We start from the raw sequence: 23,518 nt of genomic DNA on the forward strand, positions 1-23,518 counted from the left end.
CCAGTATCTATACCCTCCCCCTATCGCTGAAGCTTATCCCCAAGAAAAACAAGAAGGGCTTGCTCCACTCTGTTCTGACCTAAAATTGCCACTTTACTCTCTAGTTTAGCCTGTTTCATAGGTGAAGAATTTAGAGAAGGCAAGGATGCTGAAGTATCTCAGAATATAATCAAGCCCTTTCATTGAATCCACTTCATGGCAGAGAACACTACTGCTGCTATGTCCTCTGTGAGATTCTGTAGACATAAAGACTTCCCACCAGACCATAACAATGTGCTTAAGTGCCTGTCTCATCAAAGAATTGTAGAATCTCTTTTTGCATATCATCCATCCCTTTGTTTTACATAGATGAAACTGAATCCCAGAAAATGACACATTTTAACCCAGGTTTCACAGGTATTTACCAGTAGACTCAGACCTTACAAACCAACAGTTTCTCCCCTAAATGTCAAGCTGTCACATTAGTTCTTTAGAAAGCATTCAAATGTATGATGATGTTTGCACACTTACCACTTGCTCAGAAGCCAATAATAAAACATCCTGTGGAGGTTGCACATTTCCTTGGGGCTTGCTTGGCAGTGCTCCATTTTCACCTGGCCATCTAGGCGTACCATCTTAAATCAGAAGAAAGTCCGTATTATAGTTCTGCCATCTACTAGCTCTGTGACCTATGTTAAGATATTTAACCTCTCTGTGTCTTACTGATCTCTTGGATAAAATAAAATACCTCACAGGGCTGTCTGGAGGGTTGAAAGGATTAATACCTATAAAGCACTAAAAACAGTATCTGGCACATAATAAGCACCATATAAGCATGAATGTCTTGGTCGCTTTAGTCATGTCCAACTCTTTGTGACCCAATGGACTGTAGCCCACCAGACTCCTCTGTCCATGGTGTTATCCCAGCAAGAATACTGGAGCGGGTTGCCATTTCCTTTTCCAGAGGATCTTCCCGACCGAGGGACTGAACCCGAGTCTCCTGTGGCTCATGTAAATATAGGCTTATATTATTCCTCCCATTCCTTTCTCAGATTATTCAGTAAATCTGGGGCATGACTCTACAGTTTTGTGATACTTTGTTCCTTCATAAATTCTATGTGTTTTATAATTCTTGACTCCATCATAGTGAATGTACTATAGAGTTCTTGCAGTTCATTTTGAGCACAAATAGAGGGCACTGGAAAGAAGTGCCTTTATATATATACATATACATACACATATATGTATATATATGGGGAAAAACCCACTAACATCTATCATTGCACTCACATTCTGATTCTTTTTGGGTAGTTCATAGACTTTAGCTACCTCATTTCCAGAATATGGTACCAAAGATTGTTGACTGAATTTCACTGTGCTTTCAACCTTTAAAGTATGAGAAGCACTGTGGAATGTCAATATCCAGTACCCTGTGAGCAGTGCACAAAGTAAACTTTATTATAGATTCTATGATGTGCCCAATAGAGAACAGTCGAGTTTTCTTTTAATAACAGAGAAGTATCTTTCTCTTGAACCTGGTCTGACCAATCATTAAAATGTATCTGTTTCAGTTCAGTTCAGTTCAGTCGCTCAGTCGTGTCTGACTCTTTGCAACCCCATGAACCGCAGCACGCCAGGCCTCCCTGTCCATCACCAACTCCCTGAGTCCACCCAAACCCATGTCCATCGAGTCGGTGATGCCATCCAGCCATCTCATCCTCTGTCGTCCCCTTCTCCTCCTGCCCTCAACATCTGGTTTAGTCAAGGAATGATCTTAGATCATGTGAGATTCCCAGCTATAATCACAGATTTGAGCTGACTATCCTTGCTTCCTCACATTTAGCTAAATGAAAGTTCCTATTCCAAAGAAGTCTCTTTAAACAACGTGTCTCTTAATAAATAAAGTGTCGATGATTCAAGTAGAAATTAATTTTTGGTATTAAATTTGAAATTATATGATGCTTTAAATAATATGGAGGAAGGGTAAAATTAACTGGAAATACCATGTTTAAGCAAAAACAAGCTTAAACTTGCTCAGTTTACAAATTAAGGGTGATTATTTAAGAACCCTAAAGAAATTACCCTCTTAGTGGGTGAGGTGTGTGTGTGTAAATGGTATAATCCAATTGCGCAGCATAATCATTTGCCAAACTGAACTAGAGTATATGAAAAGACAATACTACTCCTGTGCTTTTATTCACATGGGGAAATATAAGAATTTTGTTCAAAACAAAGCAGTAGCTCTGTTTCGTTTAGCAATTTATTTTTCTTTTCTATTGAATGGAGACACACATCATGAAAGGTCAAACTATCAATTCTGTTTAATATTTCCCCAAAACAAACCTATCAAGCATATTTTGCATGCCTGTATGCATGCTCAATCGTGTTCAACTCTGCAAACCCATGACTGTAGCTTGCCAGGCTCCTCTGTCCATGGAATTTCCCAGGCAAAAATACCGGAGTGGGTTACCCACTTCCTACTCCAGGGGATCTTCCCAACCCAGGGATCAAACCCACATCTCCTGCATTGGCAGGTGAATGTTTTACCACTGAGCTACCTGGGAAGCCCATATTTTGCACAGCTTAACCTCCTTTACCGCTGAGGCTTAAGGAGATATCGGTATTATACCCCTGGCCACTTTGGCATTGACCACAGCAGGACAAAGACTGAAGGAGACTGAAGTCCCACCTGGACACAAAAGTCAGGTGATGCTAAGGTTTAGCTTCCATAACCTTCTTTCCTCTCTTTTGAGATTCTGCCTAGGGGAGGGTTTGTCATTCTCAGGACAAGGTTACATTAGCAAATGAGCTCTGAGAACAATGAGCTTGAGGTTTAAAATAAAATTCAAGGATGTTCTTAATAAGGCTATATACTGTTAATCCATGGTTTTCTGCCAAGTAGTGTCTCAAATGCCTCTTTAGGGATTTATTCTACTTTAGAAGAATGGTGTATATAAATATTTAAGTATATAGAGACTTTGTCTTTGACCTAATGAAGTTTGTAATTTGTTTAGATAGTAGCCTTAGAAATGTGATTATTATAGAATGGACAGACACTGGAATGCAAAAAAAGGCAATAAAGTCACATTTTTTTGTCTAATGGAGTTCTCAAAGATTAAAAGGCATGATAACCATTAGTGTGAGCATGTAGAAATGGGCATTCTCATACATTGCTGGAAGGAGTAAAAACTGGTCCTTTCTCTAAGGGAGGGAATTTGGCAACACACATTAAGAGTCAGAGAAGTGTATAAACACCAACCCATATGTTCCACTTCTAGAGAATTATCCTAAGGATGTAATTGGCCAAGAGCACAGAAATGTATATTCAAGAGTCTACAGTTTATAAAAGTAGAAAATCAGACAAAAAAAAGAAGTATCCAGTAACAAGGATTATTTTAATCATGTACTTTTATACAGTGAAATGCTATGTAACTGACAGCATGATTATGGAGATGTACATTTGTCAATTTCAAAAGATATTTTTGAATGATCATTAAGTAAAAACAGCCCATTATAATTCAAACTGTAGTGTGATACTGCTATGAGATGAAAAGATAGTATATGGATAGGTATAAATTGAAGACATGTACTAAAATGTTTCCTGTTGTCTTTGAATACTGAGTATTCAGACAATTTCATTATTTATTTATGTTTCCTCTTATCTCTACGTTCAATATGCATTAGTTGAGTATAAGAAATAAAGATTGGGATATACTTTTGAAGGGAATTAATGGTATTTGGAGATATAGTGATGTCATATTTATTTCAATTTACTGGGATTAAAATATTATTTCATTCCATTTGATATGTTATCATTAGGAACATTTAAGAAAAACACTCTCCCTTGAAGATGGCAGAACTATAGAAAGAAGGAAAGGAGGTGGAGAGAAGAGAAGAGGTAGGGAGGAGGGAATGATTGAATTTAATGCAAAAGGTTCTTTTTCAAGCTGGAAACTGTCAGATCTAAGCTGAACTCCTGGCTATTACCCTTCGAGTTGTTTAAACCTGTAAAGACCACTTTAGTTCCTTAAGTTTCAATATCTGTATCTGTAAATTGAGAGTCATAATAATATTCACAGGACTGTGATGAGGATTAGTAAGAGGCATAAGTCAAAATGTCTTGCTCAAAAATGTGATGTGATCAATGTGATGAATACCTACAGTGAGCAGGTAATATATACTGGACACAGAGTTATGCATTTTAGTACGTTAGTACATATGTAATAATATGTCACAACAACCCTATCACACAAGCATCTTGTCTCCATTTTGCAGATGAGGAAACAGAGTTGTAAGGAATTTCAGAAGCCTCCTCAAAGCCAGAGAGCTGCAAAGGGACAGATGGAGATTGACGTGAAATTGTCCAAAATGGAAGCTCCATATTAGACAGCGATAAACTAGGACCTCAGTCCCCCCACCCCTTCCTCTCGCCTTCCTCTACTCCCCCACTCCCTCTCTTTAATAAAGAGAATAGCAGATCATTTAAACTCAAACAATGCTGAGTTGTTCAAATTTACATAAAACTCATTTCACTCTACAAGCTAGTCTTGAAAACATTCAAGCCCAGAGGAAAGATAGCTGAAAGACATGCTGTTTCTTATATATTCCTTATAAACTTCCCTTTCTGAAGTTAATTTTTTATGTGTTTTATTTTTCATTGCAAATTGAATCTGATCCTGATACCCATGTACCTACTGCATTACCCTACAAATATTCTCAAATACAGCCACAAAGGATAACATTCTGGTTTTTCTTGTGTTGTTTTCTTTTACAACTCAGCCTGTGTTTTTTTAAAGTGGAAGACTTTTTTTCATCTCCAATCTGTTCAGAAATAATGATACCTCTAGAATATAGAAATCTGAACTCCAAAATAACATGATTTAAACTAAAAGATTTGATTCAAACCCAAAATATTCTGTGTGTAGTCTATCAATCTTTTCATTATATACAATATGTAAATAAGGAAGGATATGCATAATCATAATTCAGTGTTTCAAAAAGGTTGATAGAAATCAGACAAATGACCAAGCACAATAACAACTAGCATGTACCATGAAATATGGCTATGACATTACTGTGGTAGTATATTAGGATCAAAGCCATTGCATAAGAACTATAAGAATTCATCAGGTCAACAGTTCTTCCTAGTCCACAAACCCCACCATCACATGAACAATGGCAATGTGCATAATTATAAAGAAAATCAATCAAAATCCTTTAGGATACATTGTATTTGGTTACTTCTGATATGTAGGCTTCTGGAGAAGTATGTTGTATTTTTCTGCTACTTTACTCATGTTCTTTATGCCATCTATAAACCCCATCCTACAGTCCCTTACAATTTCCTCATGCCAGAATTATTCTCTTTGATGTGACATTTCTTTCTGAACCTATCCTGTTGTGTCATGAACCAGATTTCTTCCTCCTCTGCACTCATGTAGCAACTTATATCTTATGTTACTTGCATTCTACTTACCCAATAGGTCTACAACCCCTTAGAGGGAAATTTGCGGACTTTTGGAAAGCAATTCCATAGCATGGACCAAATATGACACAGTATGTCCAGCAAGCAGTGAGGAGCTCAATAGGTCACAAATAGCCTTATTAATAATGCAGTCTTCTTCATTGTATACTTAGAAGGTTGTGTTTGCACCCAATGGAAGAAAGGAATCTGTACGCAAATAAAAGGAAAAGTCATCTTAACCCCCCAAACCAGAATCTCCTGCATGGGGAGAAAAGGCATCTTCAATATGCTCAGAGGCCTGGAATCCAGAGTCAATCACTTCTTCCAAACTAATCACTTGAAAAGAGATTATCTGAGCTGAGCATGAGGAGGCCATGAATACCCTTAGATCATACAACTTCATACAACAAAATAAACATGAGGAAAAGAGCTCTGTAAGTACCAAGATTAAGTCTCCCAACAATTGGCAAATCACTAATAACAGGTCTTTTGTTCCTTCTGCAAGCGGTCGAAAGTAATGAATAATAGAATGTTATGCCAAGTCAACTAACAGCCAGTTCATGTGAGATCATTTAAAACAGGAGAAAATGATGCTTGAAAAGGTCCCTGATGAGATTTTGCTTTTTCCTAAGAGACTTCAGATAGCACTCTGCTGCAGCAATTTAAAAACCACTTTCCAAAATTGGGCACCCTCATTATCATGCATTATATTTGCACTCTCCACTTAGGTTGCTTTGAAATAGAATGACACCCAGTTGTGTTTTTTTACATTAAATGCACCTTCTCTCACATTTGATCTCTCCTTTTGTGACAGTCATTTTATTTCACAGCAACTACATTTCTCTGTCTCTATTTCACTGACTGTGTAGTTTTCAAATGATGCAGACACGGCCATTTTGGCTGTTGTGGACAGAGAGAAACTGGAAGCTTGCCTGCCAGGCCCAGCTTCACTCAACTAGTGCCAAAGTAAGTCAAACGGGGGCTTTGGGTTGGGTCATTTCCACCCAGGGTAAAAGAGACATACTGGAGAGTAAAGCCTGCTGTTGTTATTATTTACATTCTGGCTGTTGTTGTTATTTTAATTGAGTGAGATTATGAGATTATGCAGACAGAAGGTTAATTTTGCCAGAGCTAAAAGGAGTGAGTTCATTCTATGAGCCCTTGGGTATAATGTCATCTCTAAATAGAAGATGCTGGTGCCTAAGGGTCAATTTCAGGGGCCTAGAAATAGAAGGAACTGGTATATGAACACTATACTCTGATAAAACATAACTGTGACTAAAGCATCCAATTCAGAGTAAAATATGGACTCCAACTCAGGGTGTCAAAACTCCTCAGTACGGCTTTATCCTGGGTTGCAAAATATCCTAGGCCTATTCCATTGGCTTATCTGGGGAAAGAATTCATAGGAAAGAAGGGAAAATATGTAGTAAAATCTTATGAATATTTTCATCCATTCAAATATGCTATGCATGCATGCATGCTGAGTCACTTCAGTCATGTCTGACTCTGCAATCCTATGAAGGGTAGCCCACCAGGCTCCTCTGTCCCTGGGGATTCTCCAAGTAAGAATATTGGAGTGGGCTGCCATGCCCTACTCCAGGGGATCTTCCTGACCCAGGGGATTGAACCCATGTCTCCTGCATCTCCTGCATTTACAGGCAGATTCTTTACCACCAGTGCCACCTGGGAAGCCCTCAACTATGTTATATTAACATATTAAATATAAATATCAAATGTATTACCATAATGTTACAGTACTTTATATTCATAAATAATATGATAATGTCAATATACTTAGTAAACAAATATGGATGAAAATGGTTGGAATTACATTGGCAAGTGAATAATCAGAACTTACTTTATCATTTATACCATAACTCATTCATAGAATGTGAACTACATTAGCATTCCTCACCTACTTATGTCACCTAGCAACAAAAATCCAACAATTTTTTAAAAAACAAAGAAAAACTGGGGTTATTAATATATGTATGTGATTCATCTACTAGCATTAACAGCCTCTGAGGGAGTTGCTATGCTCTATAACATAGTATAGCAGTTGACTCATAAGTAATTAAGAAAAATTTAAATTTCTACTTTATTTAAGCACATATAAGACATCGAAATGGCTTTCTTGGTGGCTCAGAAGGTACAGAGTCTGCCTGCACTGTGTGAGACCCAGGCTTGATCTCTGGGCCAGGAAGATCCCCTGGAGAAGGAAATGGCAAACCACTCCAGTATTCTTTCCTGGAAAATCCCATGGACAGAGAAGCCTGGCAGGCTATAGCCCATGGGGTCATAAAGAGTCCGACATGACTGAGTGACTTTACTTTCACACTTTCACTTTCGGGCTTCCCTGGTGACTCAGCTGGTAAAGAATCCATCTGCAATTCAGGAGACCTGGGTTCAATCCGTCGATTGGGAAGATCCCCTGGAGAAGGGAAGGGCTGCCCACTCCAGTATTCTGGCCTGGAGAATTCCATGGACTTTATAGTCCAAGGGGTCGCAAAGAGTCGGACACACTGAGTGAATTTCACTTTCACTACAAGACATCAAAAAAGTGTGTGATACATCTTATGACCATTTATATGAAATTATTAAAGCAAAATTATTACAGCAAGGGACCAGTTTCACCTGGAAAATCGATTAATGTAGAACACCTCATTCTTCAATGATGTGTCACCATACTTTCGTTGTCTTACATATTTAAGATAAATCAGGAGAATTCTGAAATGCTAAGGGAAGTGATTAGCCTAAGACATTCTTGAGGAGAAATGGAGTTTAAGGTCCTCAAATTAGAAAAGTGAAATCCTAAGAGTCCCCTTCAGGTGGCTGTGAAGAGGGCATTAAGATGTCATTCATAGGTCTCCGAATTGCTAGTCACCCTATCTTCCCTTTGGAAGACAGGCACCTAAGAGATCACTGAAGCATGAGCCCTCCACTCTTGGTCAGGTGTTGGGGATCCACCATCACTGCAGTGGAACTCTGGACCAGAGAAATCAACAGGAAGCAAACCAGGGCCCTGAGAGAAAGTCCTGCTTTCTCCACTAGTTACTGTAGGAAAAGAGGCAATTCCAGAGTTAATTTACTAATTCATCCAGGTATTAGAAAATGGATGAGAACTTCCCTAGTGGTGCAGTGAGTTAAGAATCTGCCTATCAATGAAGGAGACATGGGTTTAATTCCCTTGTCTGGAAAGATCCCACATGCCATGGAGCAGCTAAGCCCGTGTGCCACAACTATTGAGCGCACATTCTACAAATATTAGTCCCACAAGTCTAGAGGCTGTGCTCCTCAACAAGAGAAGCCACCACAATGAGAAGCCCACATACTGTAACTGGAGAGTAGCCTCTGCTCACCACAACTAGAGAAAGCCCTCACAAAAGCAACAAAGACCCAATGCAGCCCAAAAATAATAACGTGTGCTCTGTTGCTCAGTCATGTCTGAGTCTTTGCGACCGTATGGAATGTAGCCCCCCAGGCTCCTCTGTCCGTGGGATTTCGCAGGCAAGAATAGTGGAGTGGGTTGCCATTTCCTTCTCCAGGGAATTTTCCCGACCTAGGGATCAATCTCAGGTCTCCTGCATTGCAGGTAGATTCTTTACCATCTGAGCCCTCACAGAAGCCCAATAATAATAATAAATAAATAAAACTAAGTTGGACAAAAAAAGAACATGGATCTCATACCATTCTCAAGTAGGAAGGAGAAAACAAGAAAAACTAACAATGATCTGTTGAGTGTATACCATAATGACACTTATAATAATGGTTTTGACTATTCCTAGGGACTTGACATGGTACTTTAAACCCATTCTCTAAACTTTAAAATAACCCTCCAATACAGTAATAGGTATTATTGTATTCACTTGACAGAGAAGAAAACTGAAACTCAAAGAGATTAAACATTTTTGCCCAGGATCACATAACTAGTAAACTGAAAACTTAGGATCCAAACCAGCTCCATCTGACTACAAAATCCAGTAATAGTGAGATTACTCAGTAAGTGGCAAGGTGGAGATATGAGTCTCTTGTTTCCAGATCTCTGTGTTGCTCTCCTTCTTTAACACTTCAGTATCAGCACATGAGCTCCAGTTTCTACATAGCAGGCCTAGTAGTCCAGGAATACTAGAATGGGAAGAACTCCTAAAGAGAAGTAAAGATTCTTTGCCTTCGAGGGGATCACAGTCCTCCTGGAGAATCTGATGAGTATTATGGTCCTCTGCTCCAGAAAGACATATGTACCTCAATTCTTGTTATTCACCGGAGTTACGTTCTATACAGTCACCAGGAACACTGAATTAGCAAGTACTAAACATTACTAGTGGAGAAAATCACTAGACCATTCAGGTATGACCTAAATCAAATCCTTTATGAGTATACAGTAGAAGTGAGAAATAGATTTAAAGGACTAGATCTGATAGACAGAATACCTGATGAACTATGGATGGAGGTTCGTGACATTGTACAGGAGATAGGAATCAAGACCATCTCCAAGAAAAAGAAATGCAAGAAAGCAAAATGGCTGTCTGAGGAGGCCGTACAAATATCTGTGAAAAGACGGGAAGCGAAAAGCAAAGGAGAAAAGGAAAGATATTCCCATTTGAATGCAGAGTTCCAAAGAATAACAAGGAGAGATTGATCACCTTCCTCAGTGATCAATGCAAAGAAATAGAAGAAAACAATAGAATGGGAAAGATTAGAGATCTTTTCAAGAAAATTAAAGATACCAAGGGAACATTTCATGCAAAGATGGGCTCAATAAAGGATAGAAATGGTAGGGACCTAACAGAAGCAGAAGATATTAAGAAGAGGTGGCAAGAATACATAGAAGAATTGTACAAAAAAGTTCTTCATGACCCAGGCAATCACAATGTTGTGATCACTCACCTAGAGCCAGACATCCTGGAATGTGAAGTCAAGTGGGCCTTAGGAAGCATCACTACGAACAAAGCTAGTGGAGGTGATGGAGTTCCAGTTGAGCTATTTCAAAACCTAAAAGATGATGCTCTGAAAGTGCTGCACTCAATATGCCAACAGATATGGAAAACTCAGCAGTGGCCACAGGACTGGAAAAGGCCAGTTTGCATTCCAATCCCAAAGAAAGGCAATGCCAAAGAATGCTCAAACTACTGCACAATTGTACTCATCTCACACTCTAGTAAAGTAAGAGAGTTGGACTCTAAAGAAAGCTGAGCACTGAAGAATTGATGCTTTTGAACTGTGGTGCTGGAGAAGACTCTTGAGAGTCCCTTGGAGTGCAAGGAGATCCAACCAGTCCATCCTAAAGGAGATCAGTCCTGGGTGTTCATTGGAAGGACTGATGTTGAAGCTGAAACTCCAATACTTTGGCCACCTCATGCGAAGAGCTGACTCATTGGAAAAGACCGTGATGCTGGGAAAGATTGAGGGCAGGAGGAGAAGGGGACGACAGAGGATGAGATGGCTGGATGGCATCACCGACTTGATGGACATGGGTTTGGGTGGACTTAGGGAGTTAGTGATGGACAGGAAGGCCTGGCGTGCTGTGATTCATGGGGTTGCAAAGAGTCGGACACAACTGAGCTACTGAACTGAACTGAACTGAACTGAAACTATTACTATGGGATTTCCCTGGTGGCTCAGATGGTACAGTGTCTGCCTACAATGTGGGAGACCCGGGCTTGATCCCTGGGTCGGGAAGATCCTCTGAAGAAGGAAATGGCAACCCACTCCAGTACTCTTACCTGGAAAATCCCATGGACAGAAGAGCCTGGTAGGCTAGAGTCCACGGGGTCACACAGAGTTGGACATGACTGAGCAACTTCACTTCTTCAAACTATTACTAAAGGAAAGGCAGGGTTAGGTGTCTTTGAGCCTCTGGACACAACATCTTCACCAACCAATCAATACATAACCTTGTTTCCTGTGTGTTTCTGTTTAAAGACACTTTACGTAATACATATTGTTGATTCATTAGCAGTGAAGTCACAGCCTGAGCACTCTAACTCATGTCAGAATGAAGCTTATCTGCAGATATATTTTCTTCATAAGACACAGCACAGCCTTCTTGCTCACGGGAACTCTAGACAACACTTTAGGGGTCCTTTCAAACAGGAAAAATCACCCATGGAAAGCACAAAAATGTGGCACCAAACAGATTGTGGGAAAGACACATTAATAGTTGGAGCACTGAAAGAAAGCAGGAGAGCATTGCCTTGATGGACCTTAGCTGGGAGTGTACGGTGGGCAACTTTAAATCTGTGCTGCTCTGTGCATGCCTGCTAACAACTGCAAAAGCATTGTGAGTATTGACTTGGGGGTTACGATATTTTTACTGAGTAGGCAAACCCACATATATAGAATCCATAAATCATTAAGGTGGATGGACCACATGAATGTAAGATTTCATATAATTCCATAAGATATATGGACTGCACCCAGTCTAACCACCATCTTTTTTCCAAATGCTTGATCTAGAACAACTCACTGTATACATCAGTTCTAGAATCCTGAATATTGGGAGAACACTTGAGCATGAAAACAAGCTATAGTTTTGAGTAATAAAGAAAATGTCAACAAGATTCCTATAACAAGTGATCCATGAATACACATTAATAAAATTGATTTTAAAAAATAAAAAGAACAAATAAACTTTATTCATCTGAAAGTTCAGGGAATGTATGATGCTTGCTTGTTACTGTATTAACTTTTAAAATCACAAACATTATCTTCTGTTAGTTTTTGCTCAATGCTTTAAAAAGATACTTCTGTGCTCTAAGAAAATGTCCACAAATAATCCCCAGGTGTAATATCCTTACTTAGAAAAACTGAACTAGGTTTTGATTAAAAGTGAATTTTGGTGAACTGAGCAAGCAGAAACACTAACTGTCTTTAACCTCGATCTCCCAAACAATGCATTATTATACACCAGTCAGTCGCACTCTCAACCCAAACAAGTTTGCCTCTGTAAGTTCCAGAAACCAGACCATGAGCACGTTCTGACAAAGGACCATGGAGAATGCAAAAATGAAAGCATGCACCCCATGGATCTCCAGTCTCTAAAGATATAGGAATAGAGCAAGAGAGAGTGCTAACATAGGTAACCAATTCATTTGTCTCGGAACATATTTCTCTCTTTTTTCCCCATCCCCCTTCTCTCCAGTTAAGTGTTTAATTGTACACACACACACACACACACAGGCACATTACTCAAGCAGAAGTGTGAAGCTCTTTGTCACCAATTTAACCTTCTGAAATCCTATGTATCTTTGATTTCTAGCTCTCTTTGTAAAGCCTCTTTTATCCCTTAGTAATGCATAAGGAAAGTTATGACCAACCTAGATAGCACATTTAAAAGCAGAGACATTACTTTGCCAACAAAGGTCCGTCTAGTCAAGGCTATGGTTTTTCCAGTAGTCATGTATGGATGTGAGAGTTGGACGGTGAAGAAAGCTGAGCTCTGAAGAACTGATGCTTTTGAACTGTGGTGTTGGAGAAGACTCTTGAGAGTCCCTTGGACGGCAAGAAGATCCAACCAGTCCATCCTAAAGAAGATCAGTCCTGGGTGTTCATTGGAAGGATTGATGTTGAAGCTGAAACTCCAATACTTTGGCCACCTCATGCGAAGAGTTGACTCATTGGAAAAGACCCTAATGCTGGGAAGGATTGGGGGCAGGAGGAGAAGGGGACGACAGAGGATGAAATGACTGGATGGCATCACTGACTCAATGGACATGGGTTTGGGTAGACTCCGGGAGTGGTGATGGACAGGGAGGCCTGGCGTGCTGCGATTCGTGGGGTCGCAAAGAGTCGGACATGACTGAGTGAATAAATTGAACTGAACTGAATGCGTAATTTTTCCCTACTCGGACCATTTCAGTCTCCACATTATTGACCTTATTTTGTAAATATTTTCTGCTTACTTTACACCAAATACAGAATGGCAAGACCAAGGAGAACAAGGCAAAATGCCTCATGCATACTGATATATCCCAGAGGCCTGTTATATCTCATTGCTGTATCTTAACTGCTAGCATAATGCTAATCACCGACAAAGCAATCAGTAAGTATATTTTGGATGAATGACAACAAATGAACAAGAATGAGTCAACTGCATGGTACGGTTATTCAGAAAGCATAAACATGGCCAATGATAAAGACCAAAAGTTCCAGTATGGTATAATTTGATTGCATTTACAGCATTCTAGACTTATGTTTATAATCAAGTTTCAGTTGATGTGACCCTGAATTCATTCACTCATCATGCATTCAACCAATATGTACTGAGCACCCGGTCAGGGTAAGGCTCTATGCTAGGAGTCAGGATACAAGAATCAACAAGAGCAGATATCAGGGCCCCCACTTAAAATGTGGAGATGAACATAAAAACAGGCTTTAACTAGTGAGTGTCAATGAATTCAAAGCTATGTTCTCTGGACTATTCAAGAAACATTTGGATAAAACAGCCAGGAAATAAGAATCATGAAATAAAGTTATTTCACACTGGCTTTCTCTGAAGCCTGATCTGTAAGAAAGACACTGTCATACAGTACACGCCGGAAGGGGAGTGAGAACGCCCCATCTGAGAAACCTGTGCCATTCTTTCAGCCCCAGCGCTGTTTATCCTGAAAATGAACCGCTCCTGGCCTTGCTCCAAGGCAAGCAATCCAATGATTCATTGAGGTTTTATTCTTTGGGGATCAGTTTTAAGCAGCAATGGCAAACAGGCTGTCCCAATAAAAACATGTCTTAAGGAAAGAAAGTCCCATATTTTTCTCCTAATAGACAGACGTCTCATAAATTTTGGAGTTAAGAAATTCCTCTATTCAAGTGGCATGGCCTAGATTGCTAATAAACATGATGTCTGAGATGGAAAAGGCTGGCCTGTGCTTTAAAACTAAAAATTTTCCTAAATCTAGATTTGAATTTAAGCTTAAAACATAATTTTGGAGTGAGCAGAGAATGCACTAATATCCCCATATTAAAGGAGACTGAGATAAATCAGGACAAATGATGATTCCAGCTTCATTATTCTTCCTCCAGTGAGAATTTTCACAACCCTTCTTTGTCCTTATGCCCTTTCCATGCAAACTCAATTGATTGCTTAAGCTATAGAGTGAGACTCAAATGAATGGGCTGTCACAATGCAGGCTTCAAAAAATTAACAAATTGGATAGATATTGAATCTTTTTACAGTAAGATAAAACAGGTAGAACATCAGATATTGCTTCTTATAGTAAAAAGGGGAGAAAAAATAAGAGTATTACCTCTTACTCTAAACCAAAGAGCCAGTCCAAACAATTCCATTTTATGGCAAAATGTCATCCCTTTATAAAAAAACAATAATAAAATAAACAAAATCTTATTTGATATAGTATACAACAATTTTTTAAAGAAATTTCATTCCCTTATAAGACATTAAAATATTTTACCTCAACTAGATGACTTACATTTTTTAAGATTAAATTCCTTGCTATATTTACATTCTAAACCTAAATAAAAGATAGGTGAAATAAAAATTTGTTGATTATTTATTTACTATTGTAAAATATAACCTATTTACATATTAAAGATCAATATCCCTGACTTTAATCACTTGAAATGTGAATCTATAAAAATATTTAGTTCAGACAGTCCTTTTGGGATAAATATCAACCTATTTTTACTCATATTGATAAAATATATTCTGCTTACATGATAGTATATATAAAGCTATCATAATTGTATACATATTATGTAGCTACTATGAGAAATATTAGATAAGATATAAGTATTACTGGTAACTTTCAAGAACACAAAATACTACTATACATAAAACAATGAATCCCAAAGTCAAATATAAAACATTCTAGTAGGTTTCAACTTATCTCAAATGCTATCCTAATAGTCTCCAACCAAGATTATATATTTAACTTAAAGAAAAATATAAACCCAGATGACAAAATACTTTTGACAAAAAGAAAAAGAAAGAAAAAAAAATCTCCAAAATCAAGGTAGGTATTAAAATGGTCAAAAGAAAGCCAAGAATCTCAAACATACTTGGACCTTCTATCATTCATTACTATAGAGGACAGAACCAAAAAAATGGGCTTGATTGAAATAGAAGTCATTTATGACTTCATTTATGACTGTGAGGTTCACTAAACTCACTAAAAGTTAGGTATTTGAGAAGGAAGGGTTTTGCTAGAGAAAGTTCAAAATTGGGTAATATCTCACTGGTATGAACCAACTTACATGTGACTCTCCTTGAAGGATAGGAAATTGATGAGAGAGTCATTCAGGTTTCCTTTTAACTCTGAAAGTATATACTAACATATTCTTTAAGATTACACAGAATGGTTGATCATTCAGCTCATTCCAGAATGGATATACACCAAAAGTGGAAAACAAATGCATTGAATTTCACTTCTAAAATTTCCTTGATATTTACTATGCAAATTACTTTTTAAAGTTTTCCAGATATTATCTTTTCTACCATTTTGCTTATATAAAAAGAGGGAAACCTGTTATCCAGATCTGAGGATTTACTTTCACCATTTCATAGCCCACTTTTGGAATAATGAAGATAATCTACTACTTGTGTGGCTACTATATACTCAAAGATTCTAACCCTTTTTAGTGACATTTTTAAAAGTCATGTTTAATGCAATGAGACCCTGTTCTCTTATATTTTTGCTACCATCTCTACTGTCATATAAACTGGTCATCTAATGATACTCAAACTAGGTTTTGCTTGAATGGATCACACTTTAGGGATGGATCATAGGAAAGATTATTGCTCACTACCTAATATTCGTTCTTAGTAACATTCACTAATATTCATACCTCCTCTGTAAACGTTGTTCCATTTTTTGACATATAATTTATTTTGATAAAATACAGAAACTGTCTCAGTGATTCATGTTACTCGTTACTTTAATAAATTATTCAACACAGAAATAACAAAACCTCTATGAAGTATAATCTAAATTGTGCTAAACACATCAAAATTAATAAATAGTTCACCTTTGAATTTTATTGTATTTATTCAATTGCTGCTAATTAGAGAAATGCCATTATTCAGACTACAGATTTCTGTCACTATAAAAATCCATAAGAATTCTATATAAAACTATTCCTAACTTTAGATCCAGTGGCTGCTTTCCTCAATCTAACAATAATGAAGACTAAATTAGTATTTCAATAAAATGGAAACGGGTTGCTGAAGATACAAACTTCAGTGGAGCTACCAATAAATATGAAAATTGTTTCCAAATTTTAAGCATTTATTTAAATCCTTTTAGAATAACTCTGATTTTACTTTGGTGATTATTTAAAGGCAGATGATAGAAATTCAATTTAGATAAGATTATACATTCCAAAGAGAAGAAAACATATTAGCTCTGAGCGCTATTTCAGACTGGGACCATAAAGAGAAACAAATGATCCATGATCAAATCATTCAGTCATCATTATTTTGTGCAGACCATCTTAAATTTGCTTGGGCTATAACATCTTCCACTGCATACCAGGCAGAAGCTAAACTTTTGAGCCTCATACAATTTAACAGAAGTCAACTAGAAGCAGCTGAAACCTCTAGGGTCCCTGAGACCAAAACACAGGCAAAAATGAAACCAAGATTTATGTAACCATGGCCTAGCTGAAATACGTGTTAACAACATACAAACAACCTGTAATTCCGTAACTAAGAATCTGCCCAAGGAATGATCACCCTCTCCAGAAGGTTTGGGTGTCACTGACTGAAGGAAAAAAAAAAAAAAGCATCATTTCATTATTTCCCTTGTTTAGCTTTTGTTTGTTTTTCCTCTGTCATGGAGGTAGCAAAAACAAATTATTTGGGGGAGCCAATTTGGCTGGCATAGCAGCTGCACCAGTAGGACACATCATGGTGCATGATGAGGTTGCCAAATGTTCATTGTTTAAATATGGCCCAATTTACTAGAGTCCAAGTTATAATTAGGTTTCTTCTTTGAATTTTAAAAGGAAAAAAGTGAAGACACAAACTCTTAGTACATATAATTAAGACTAGCAGCCTTAACCTAACAGGTTTTTAGATACACTCTTACTGTCACTCTAAATACAGGTTTCCTGCTGAGAGCATAATTACAGTTTTTGTTGCACTTCATACTGTCTACCTCCTAGAGAGTTTACACTGTTTGTTATTAAAAGAAGACCTTGTCATATTGTGAGCACCTCTGCATATAATGCCTCTTATTGTTGCTGCTTACCTTTTATCTACTCTTCTGGTGTGAAGAGGGGAGAAAATGGCTAATGAACTAGAGACTTAGTAAATTTTAACAAGTTGGAGTTAATATGGTGTTTTTTCCCCTCTCTTTCCATCAAAAGGAGAGCTGTCTCCTCAATTCGACACCCTTGCATTCTGAACCCATAGCTGCCTTTCTTTATTAGACCTATAAACCAAGTTGTAATGAAAAGCAAACCCACAGAATCCTAACTACCTAAGCTAGGAGGGTGGGAAATTCCATTTCAAATTAAATAGCACAGTTTTAATCCATTAAACCTTTAGACTACATTTATATTTAACACCAAGATGGTAGCCAAATCTTTTCTACTGACTGACAGCAAGTGCTTTGAGCAGATCTTGGGTAGCAAAGTGCATTCAGTTTTCAAAGAGATTCTATAAAACCATAGTGCTTTTATTTATTTATTTTTTTAAAGAATTTGACCTCCAGGAGACATTTATTGGTGCTCTGTTAACTACTTACTTCCAGACATTTAAACAATGGCAGCAAATGGATTTCTTCTTCCACATAGTTACCATCCTCAGTATTAAAGATACTATGCAGTATTGGCAGTTTTTTAAAACTGCTTTGCATGTCTCACCAGGCTGCGACATCTCATTATGTGTTATAACCTGCTCTGAGAAGTCTGCATCAAAAAAGACTACTTTGCAAGGTGGGATTATTTTTCACTATCATTCTTTAATCTGTTAAAGCTATAATCTATCTAAGAATGAAACACATAGTTGTTCGAAAAAACTCTAAAGCTTAAAAAGAAAAAATTCACAAATAGGAATATTGGATTAGACAGGATTTGTTAACATAACTTTCTTCAAGGTGCATTCAGCTATAATCATTCACTTGGGAGAAATAAAGTATTTCCAATGATGATCACATATAGCTAAATTTGAGTGTTTTTTAATATCCTGAAGCAAGAACTTGATTATGCTTTTCAACCAGCAATGTTCCCTTTCTTTATGCCAGAAAGGTAAATTTCAACATTTTACTGTATAAAATAATTTAGTGGGATGGTAATGTAAGCTGTGAAAGATAAGAATGGAAAAATCAAAGAGTAGTTGAAAAATGGAAAGTACACTAATATATAGTGATTAAAAAAGAGTTCCAAGACACAGTGATAAGTAAAACAAAGAAAATAGCAGAATAATATAGTCAGTAAAATTTTAATAGCACTCAAACCCATGCTATTTACACAAGTGCAGCTTTATATAGATATAGATACATATGTAAAAGAAGGCCTGAAAGGATACACATTATATTGGTAACACTGGTTAACTCTGGTAGAGAGAGTGAGACTAACTAACAGGCTAGATTCCTTTGCTATTGCTACTGTAATGAAATACCACAAACATAATGGCTTAAAAAACAAGTGAATTTATTATCTTACAGTTCTAGAGGTCAGAAATTCAAAATCCATCTCACTAGACTAAAGTCAAGGTGCTGGAAGGGCTGATTCCTTCTGGGGGCTCTGGGGAAGAATCTATTTCCTTGCCTTTTTCAGCTTCTAGAGGCCACCTGCATTCCTTGACTTGTGGCACCTTCCTTGAATAAATCCAGTCTCTTGCTTCCATCATCACATCTACTATTAACTTTTTCCTCCTGCCTCCCTTCCATAAGGACTCCTGTCATTAGCTTGGGCCCATCTGGACAGCCCAAGATTATCTCCCCATCCCAAGGTTTTCAACCAAGTTCCTTTAACCATGAAATGAGACTATCCACAGAACCCAGGATCAGAACACAGACATCTCTGGGGAAGCCATTATTTAGCCCACCACAAAGACTAAAAGGACTTCAGTTTTTTGAACAGGGTTTAAATTGTACAATTAAAATCCATTTATGTATTAATTATATAATTTACATAACTTAAAGACAAGAAAGATAATTTCATTTCTCACTTTTAAAAATGTTTGAGGTAGTTAGAAAAGAAAAAAATAATCACACTCCTCTACATATTTAGTTCTTCTCTTTTATTTTTTCTTGCCCCTTCAAACTCCTATTCTTTCCCCTTCTAAACACTTTATTTCCTGGTTCTGTATCTATATTACAAGATTCATAATCACATTTAATATCCTCCCCTTGAAAATATTACCCAATCTGAATGGTGGGACAATTAGGCTAAGTATAACTACATATAGGATAAAGAATATGTCATTAATGCATTAAAAAATGTCAACTGAGCCCCAACTGAAAGGAAATATGCAGAGAACTAGGGATACAGATATTAAAAGCCCTACCTCTTGGAGAGTTTACTATCTAGTGAGAAAGATAGATTTGCAAACAAACACAATATCGTATGAGGTAGCATTATAGAAGAATGAACAATGGGCTACAGAAACCTGGCAGAGAGAGAAATTAGTTCTCCATGAAGTGATGATGGAAAGGAGAAAGTGGTTAGAGAAAAATTAGTGGAGGAGGGTCCATCTGACCTGGACCCCTCTGTCTCCACGTTTTCCACTATGACCTGGACTGTCAGCCCTCAGCTCTGCTGAAGGTTCACACATCTCTATAACTCTGGTCAATGTGGCATGTCTGCTGATGTTCAACTAACCTACATTCCACATCCTCTCCACTTAGGTCTCAGAAACTCAGTGTTTTAGAAACGCTTAACTCCAGCAGTCACCCTATCCACACTGCCCCACTGAGTATAGTGGGTGACAGAGGAGCCTGTCAGGGAACTGACTGCCAGATTCCTAATCAAGACTCCCTTATATCCTTAGGCTTCCTCTTATTTATCTGCATGGTTCAAATGGTAGAGGGGAAAAAAAGTTTGGACATCTGCCTTCTACTACTCTCTGTCTCACTCCTTCTCTCTCCCCATCTTTCCATTATAACTGCCTTTCACACTGGGCAGCAAGGACTCTGGCCAAGCTTTAATAGGCTATAATCTCCTCCAGACTTTCAGAGAAACTGTATCATATGTCTTCTTGTCTTGGTCTTAACATGCTAAAATTTTAGACAACTTCTAAGGCTGGCTTTAAGCCTACTGACTGGCTAAACACATGAAGTACTAGCTCCTTCCTGCCCTGTCTCTGCTGTTAAGTTTCCCATATCCTTCTGAGCCAACAGGCTGTAAGGCAACATGATTTACTGGATGATGGATGACTCATGCAACCCATTCCAACTACCATCTAACAACATTAACTGTTCAAAAACTAAAATCTACATTTCCCAGACTCCCTTGTAGCCAGGGTTCTGGGTGAGATCTAGGTTCTGCCCATCGAATGCAAAGGCACACACTTTGTTTCACGTTGAGCTCTATGGAGAGAGAAGTCAAGCACAAGGCTGGTAGGAACCATGGCAATGAAAGCATGTTCTGGAGCTGGCAGTTGCTGAAGTAGCTCTCTGATTTGGCAATTTGTTGATGCTAAATTACCAGAAGTGGTAAAGTTCTGAAGCAGGCAGCTAGGCTGGTGGGGAGCTTCCTAACCAAGAAGGGGTACAGCTCTCAGCAGCCTAGGGCTTTTGAAATCACTCCTGGAAGCAGATTCACCCTTCCCAACAATTCTTTAAGCTATCTTCACACTTAATGATTTGTCCTTATAGTAGGTAGACCAGATTCTATTTTTATGCAATTAAGACTCCTGATTAGTATGCGTGTGTGAATGGGGGGAGAAGGTTCAAATGCTTTAATATTGGAAAATATTGCCCCCAATCAAGCTAATTTAGGAGCCTAATGGGAGCCCAACACATAGTGGGTGACTGATACTCCACTTGGGGTAAGGTAATGAATAAAAAGTCATTCTTAAAGCACAGTGTAATTTCATTTTTTTGGCTTTTTCTTCTATTGCCTCTATTCAAATTTTACAGACTTTGTACTTTAAGTCTCCACGCAGAGCCTCCTCACTTTATTACCCTTAGCTTGTTTTGGGGGGTTTTGGGAGACAAAGGGGTTGGGGAATAATTCTAAGGGAACGGTTCATAAGACCTTTATTAGAGAGAGGTAGAGAATCTTTCAGTGCTCTTCAATCTAGCCTTTACAGGAGACTCCATTCAGCTGCTTATTTCTCTTCTGCATGACTCAGAATGTTAGGTGATAAAATGCTAAAGTGACTGGTATCCACAAACTTCCACCACTCAAAGTTGGAACTCACCTTAGAGGTTATTCATGTCAAGCCCCTATTTTGTTGATAAATATACTTATGTCCAAGATAATAGAACCAATAAGCGGAAGAGCCCAGAAGAAAACTCATATTTGCAGGCACTGTTGTTTTTACCACGCCAGCTAAAGACCTGGATGAATGAATTTAAGAAACTAGTTCTAGTCAGTGGATTGAACTCTCTAGATGTCCATCCAGTTCACTTTACTCTCCTGTAAGCACTTGATTTTGTGAGTCGATTTAAAAGATTCTGACAAAAATATTTTAGTGAACAAAAAGTCCTTTGGTAAATCAAATTACTTACTCTCTATATTTAAAGCTTGTTATTTGATATAGAATCCACCTAGGAATGGGGCTTAGAACAAAGCAGAAATGGTGTAAAATATTTTAACATAATCTTGTATCTTTATCTATTACCAGCTTATAGTTTAAAATGTACTGCATTTGCTCTTATGGATAGATCATTGCAAGAGCTCTCCAGAACTAAGTAGCTTTTCTTACTGAACCAGGTGGGTAATGCCCTCAACTGGTAGAACTTGCCTTGTCTTCCATCTGGAACAGCATCACCAGTTTTGTCATCCCCAAAGGCACCATTCTGACACATCTCATTAATTTTTACAGGGTCCTGACCTATAAGAATAAATGGTCTATGCTTCAATGTCTAAGTATGCACATAAAGAGAAAAGAGTTAAACTTAAGTGCTATATATGTAATCTTGGGTCTAAGAAAAAAAATATGCTGAAAAGATATAAATTTCTTGAGGAGATTATTTATTAAGCTTCCAACCAAATACAGTGTAGCATAAAACACTCCAAATCTATTCAAAAGAAAAGTATAAAACACTACCAAGCATTATCGGTAGTTTAAGCCTAATGTCATTATTCTAGCCCCTTCATGCTAGTGTATTCTTAGCTTATTTTAACTATACCTATCTGTGGATGGAAACCAAAAAAAATAAAAAAGCACTTAAATAGTTCACAATCCTCTCCCCAGTGAGAACATTAAATCCTAAAATATTCCAAAAGTCAGAATGCAATAAAGTTGGTTCTGTGGCCATAATTAAATAACTGTTCATGAGAGAAAAGTATAACCAAACCACAATGACTCATATTAAAAACAGATACCAAAATTGAAAAAGAAAATGCATATATATTCACAAATCAGAACCTTGCTCCAAAATATTAAGCATTTTTTCCAAATAATCTCTTATAACAAACTCTAACAATTAAGCAAATCAATCCGCACTGCAATATCTATACTCTTCTAGAATTTTCATTCTGGAGGTGAGTCAAGAGAAAAGTGAAATAATAAAAGTTAAAATTTATTGAGTTTTTCCTAAATGCTAAGTTCTTTATATGAGTTATCTAATTTCATCCTCATAAGAACAATTATCATAACCATTTTGCTGATGATAGCAAAAAGGCTTGGGATATTTAAGTGAACCCTCCAAGTCTATGCAGATAATAAACTATGGACCCAGTCTTTCTTCTCCAAAGCCCAGGCTCAGAAACACTATCCTTGACTGCCACCACTGGGACAAGCTTCATTCTATAGGATTCTTCCAGAACAATAGCTATTTTAAGAAACATTCTGGTTTGGGGATTATAAGATTTATCAGAAAAGATCTAACAAAGTTTGAGTATTTTTGTATAGAAAAGCTTCCATTGGGCATAAAAATTCTTACAATTTGCTTTCACTGAAGAAGGCACATAATAGGAAGCCTACAGGAATAGATGTTA

The 23,518-nt window shown here is 37.6% G+C and overlaps 1 protein-coding gene across 18 annotated transcripts in view; it reads right to left on the reverse strand.

The window, feature by feature from the left end:
- LOC145542948 (uncharacterized) overlaps window positions 1-23,518 on the reverse strand; it is a 564,353-nt gene that overhangs the window by 491,266 nt on the left and 49,569 nt on the right. For 12 of the 18 annotated variants that reach the window (XR_014080291.1, XR_014080298.1, XR_014080299.1 and 9 more), the window contains one exon: window positions 511-614. Coding sequence is in view for 1 of the 18 variants with exons in the window: in XM_081582947.1 (XP_081439073.1) it covers window positions 511-614; window positions 14,692-14,751; window positions 22,320-22,409 (254 nt within the window). In the remaining 17 variants the exon portion in view is untranslated. Of the gene's footprint in view, window positions 1-510; window positions 615-5,455; window positions 5,651-14,691; window positions 14,752-22,319; window positions 22,410-23,518 lie in introns of all 18 variants that reach the window. The other 6 variants (XR_014080300.1, XR_014080289.1, XR_014080301.1 and 3 more) reach the window with 4 other exon arrangements.

This window comes from Giraffa tippelskirchi, chromosome 3, assembly GCF_054371585.1.
Source record: "Giraffa tippelskirchi isolate mGirTip1 chromosome 3, T2T-mGirTip1v1.2.pri, whole genome shotgun sequence".
Taxonomy (NCBI): domain Eukaryota; kingdom Metazoa; phylum Chordata; class Mammalia; order Artiodactyla; family Giraffidae; genus Giraffa; species Giraffa tippelskirchi.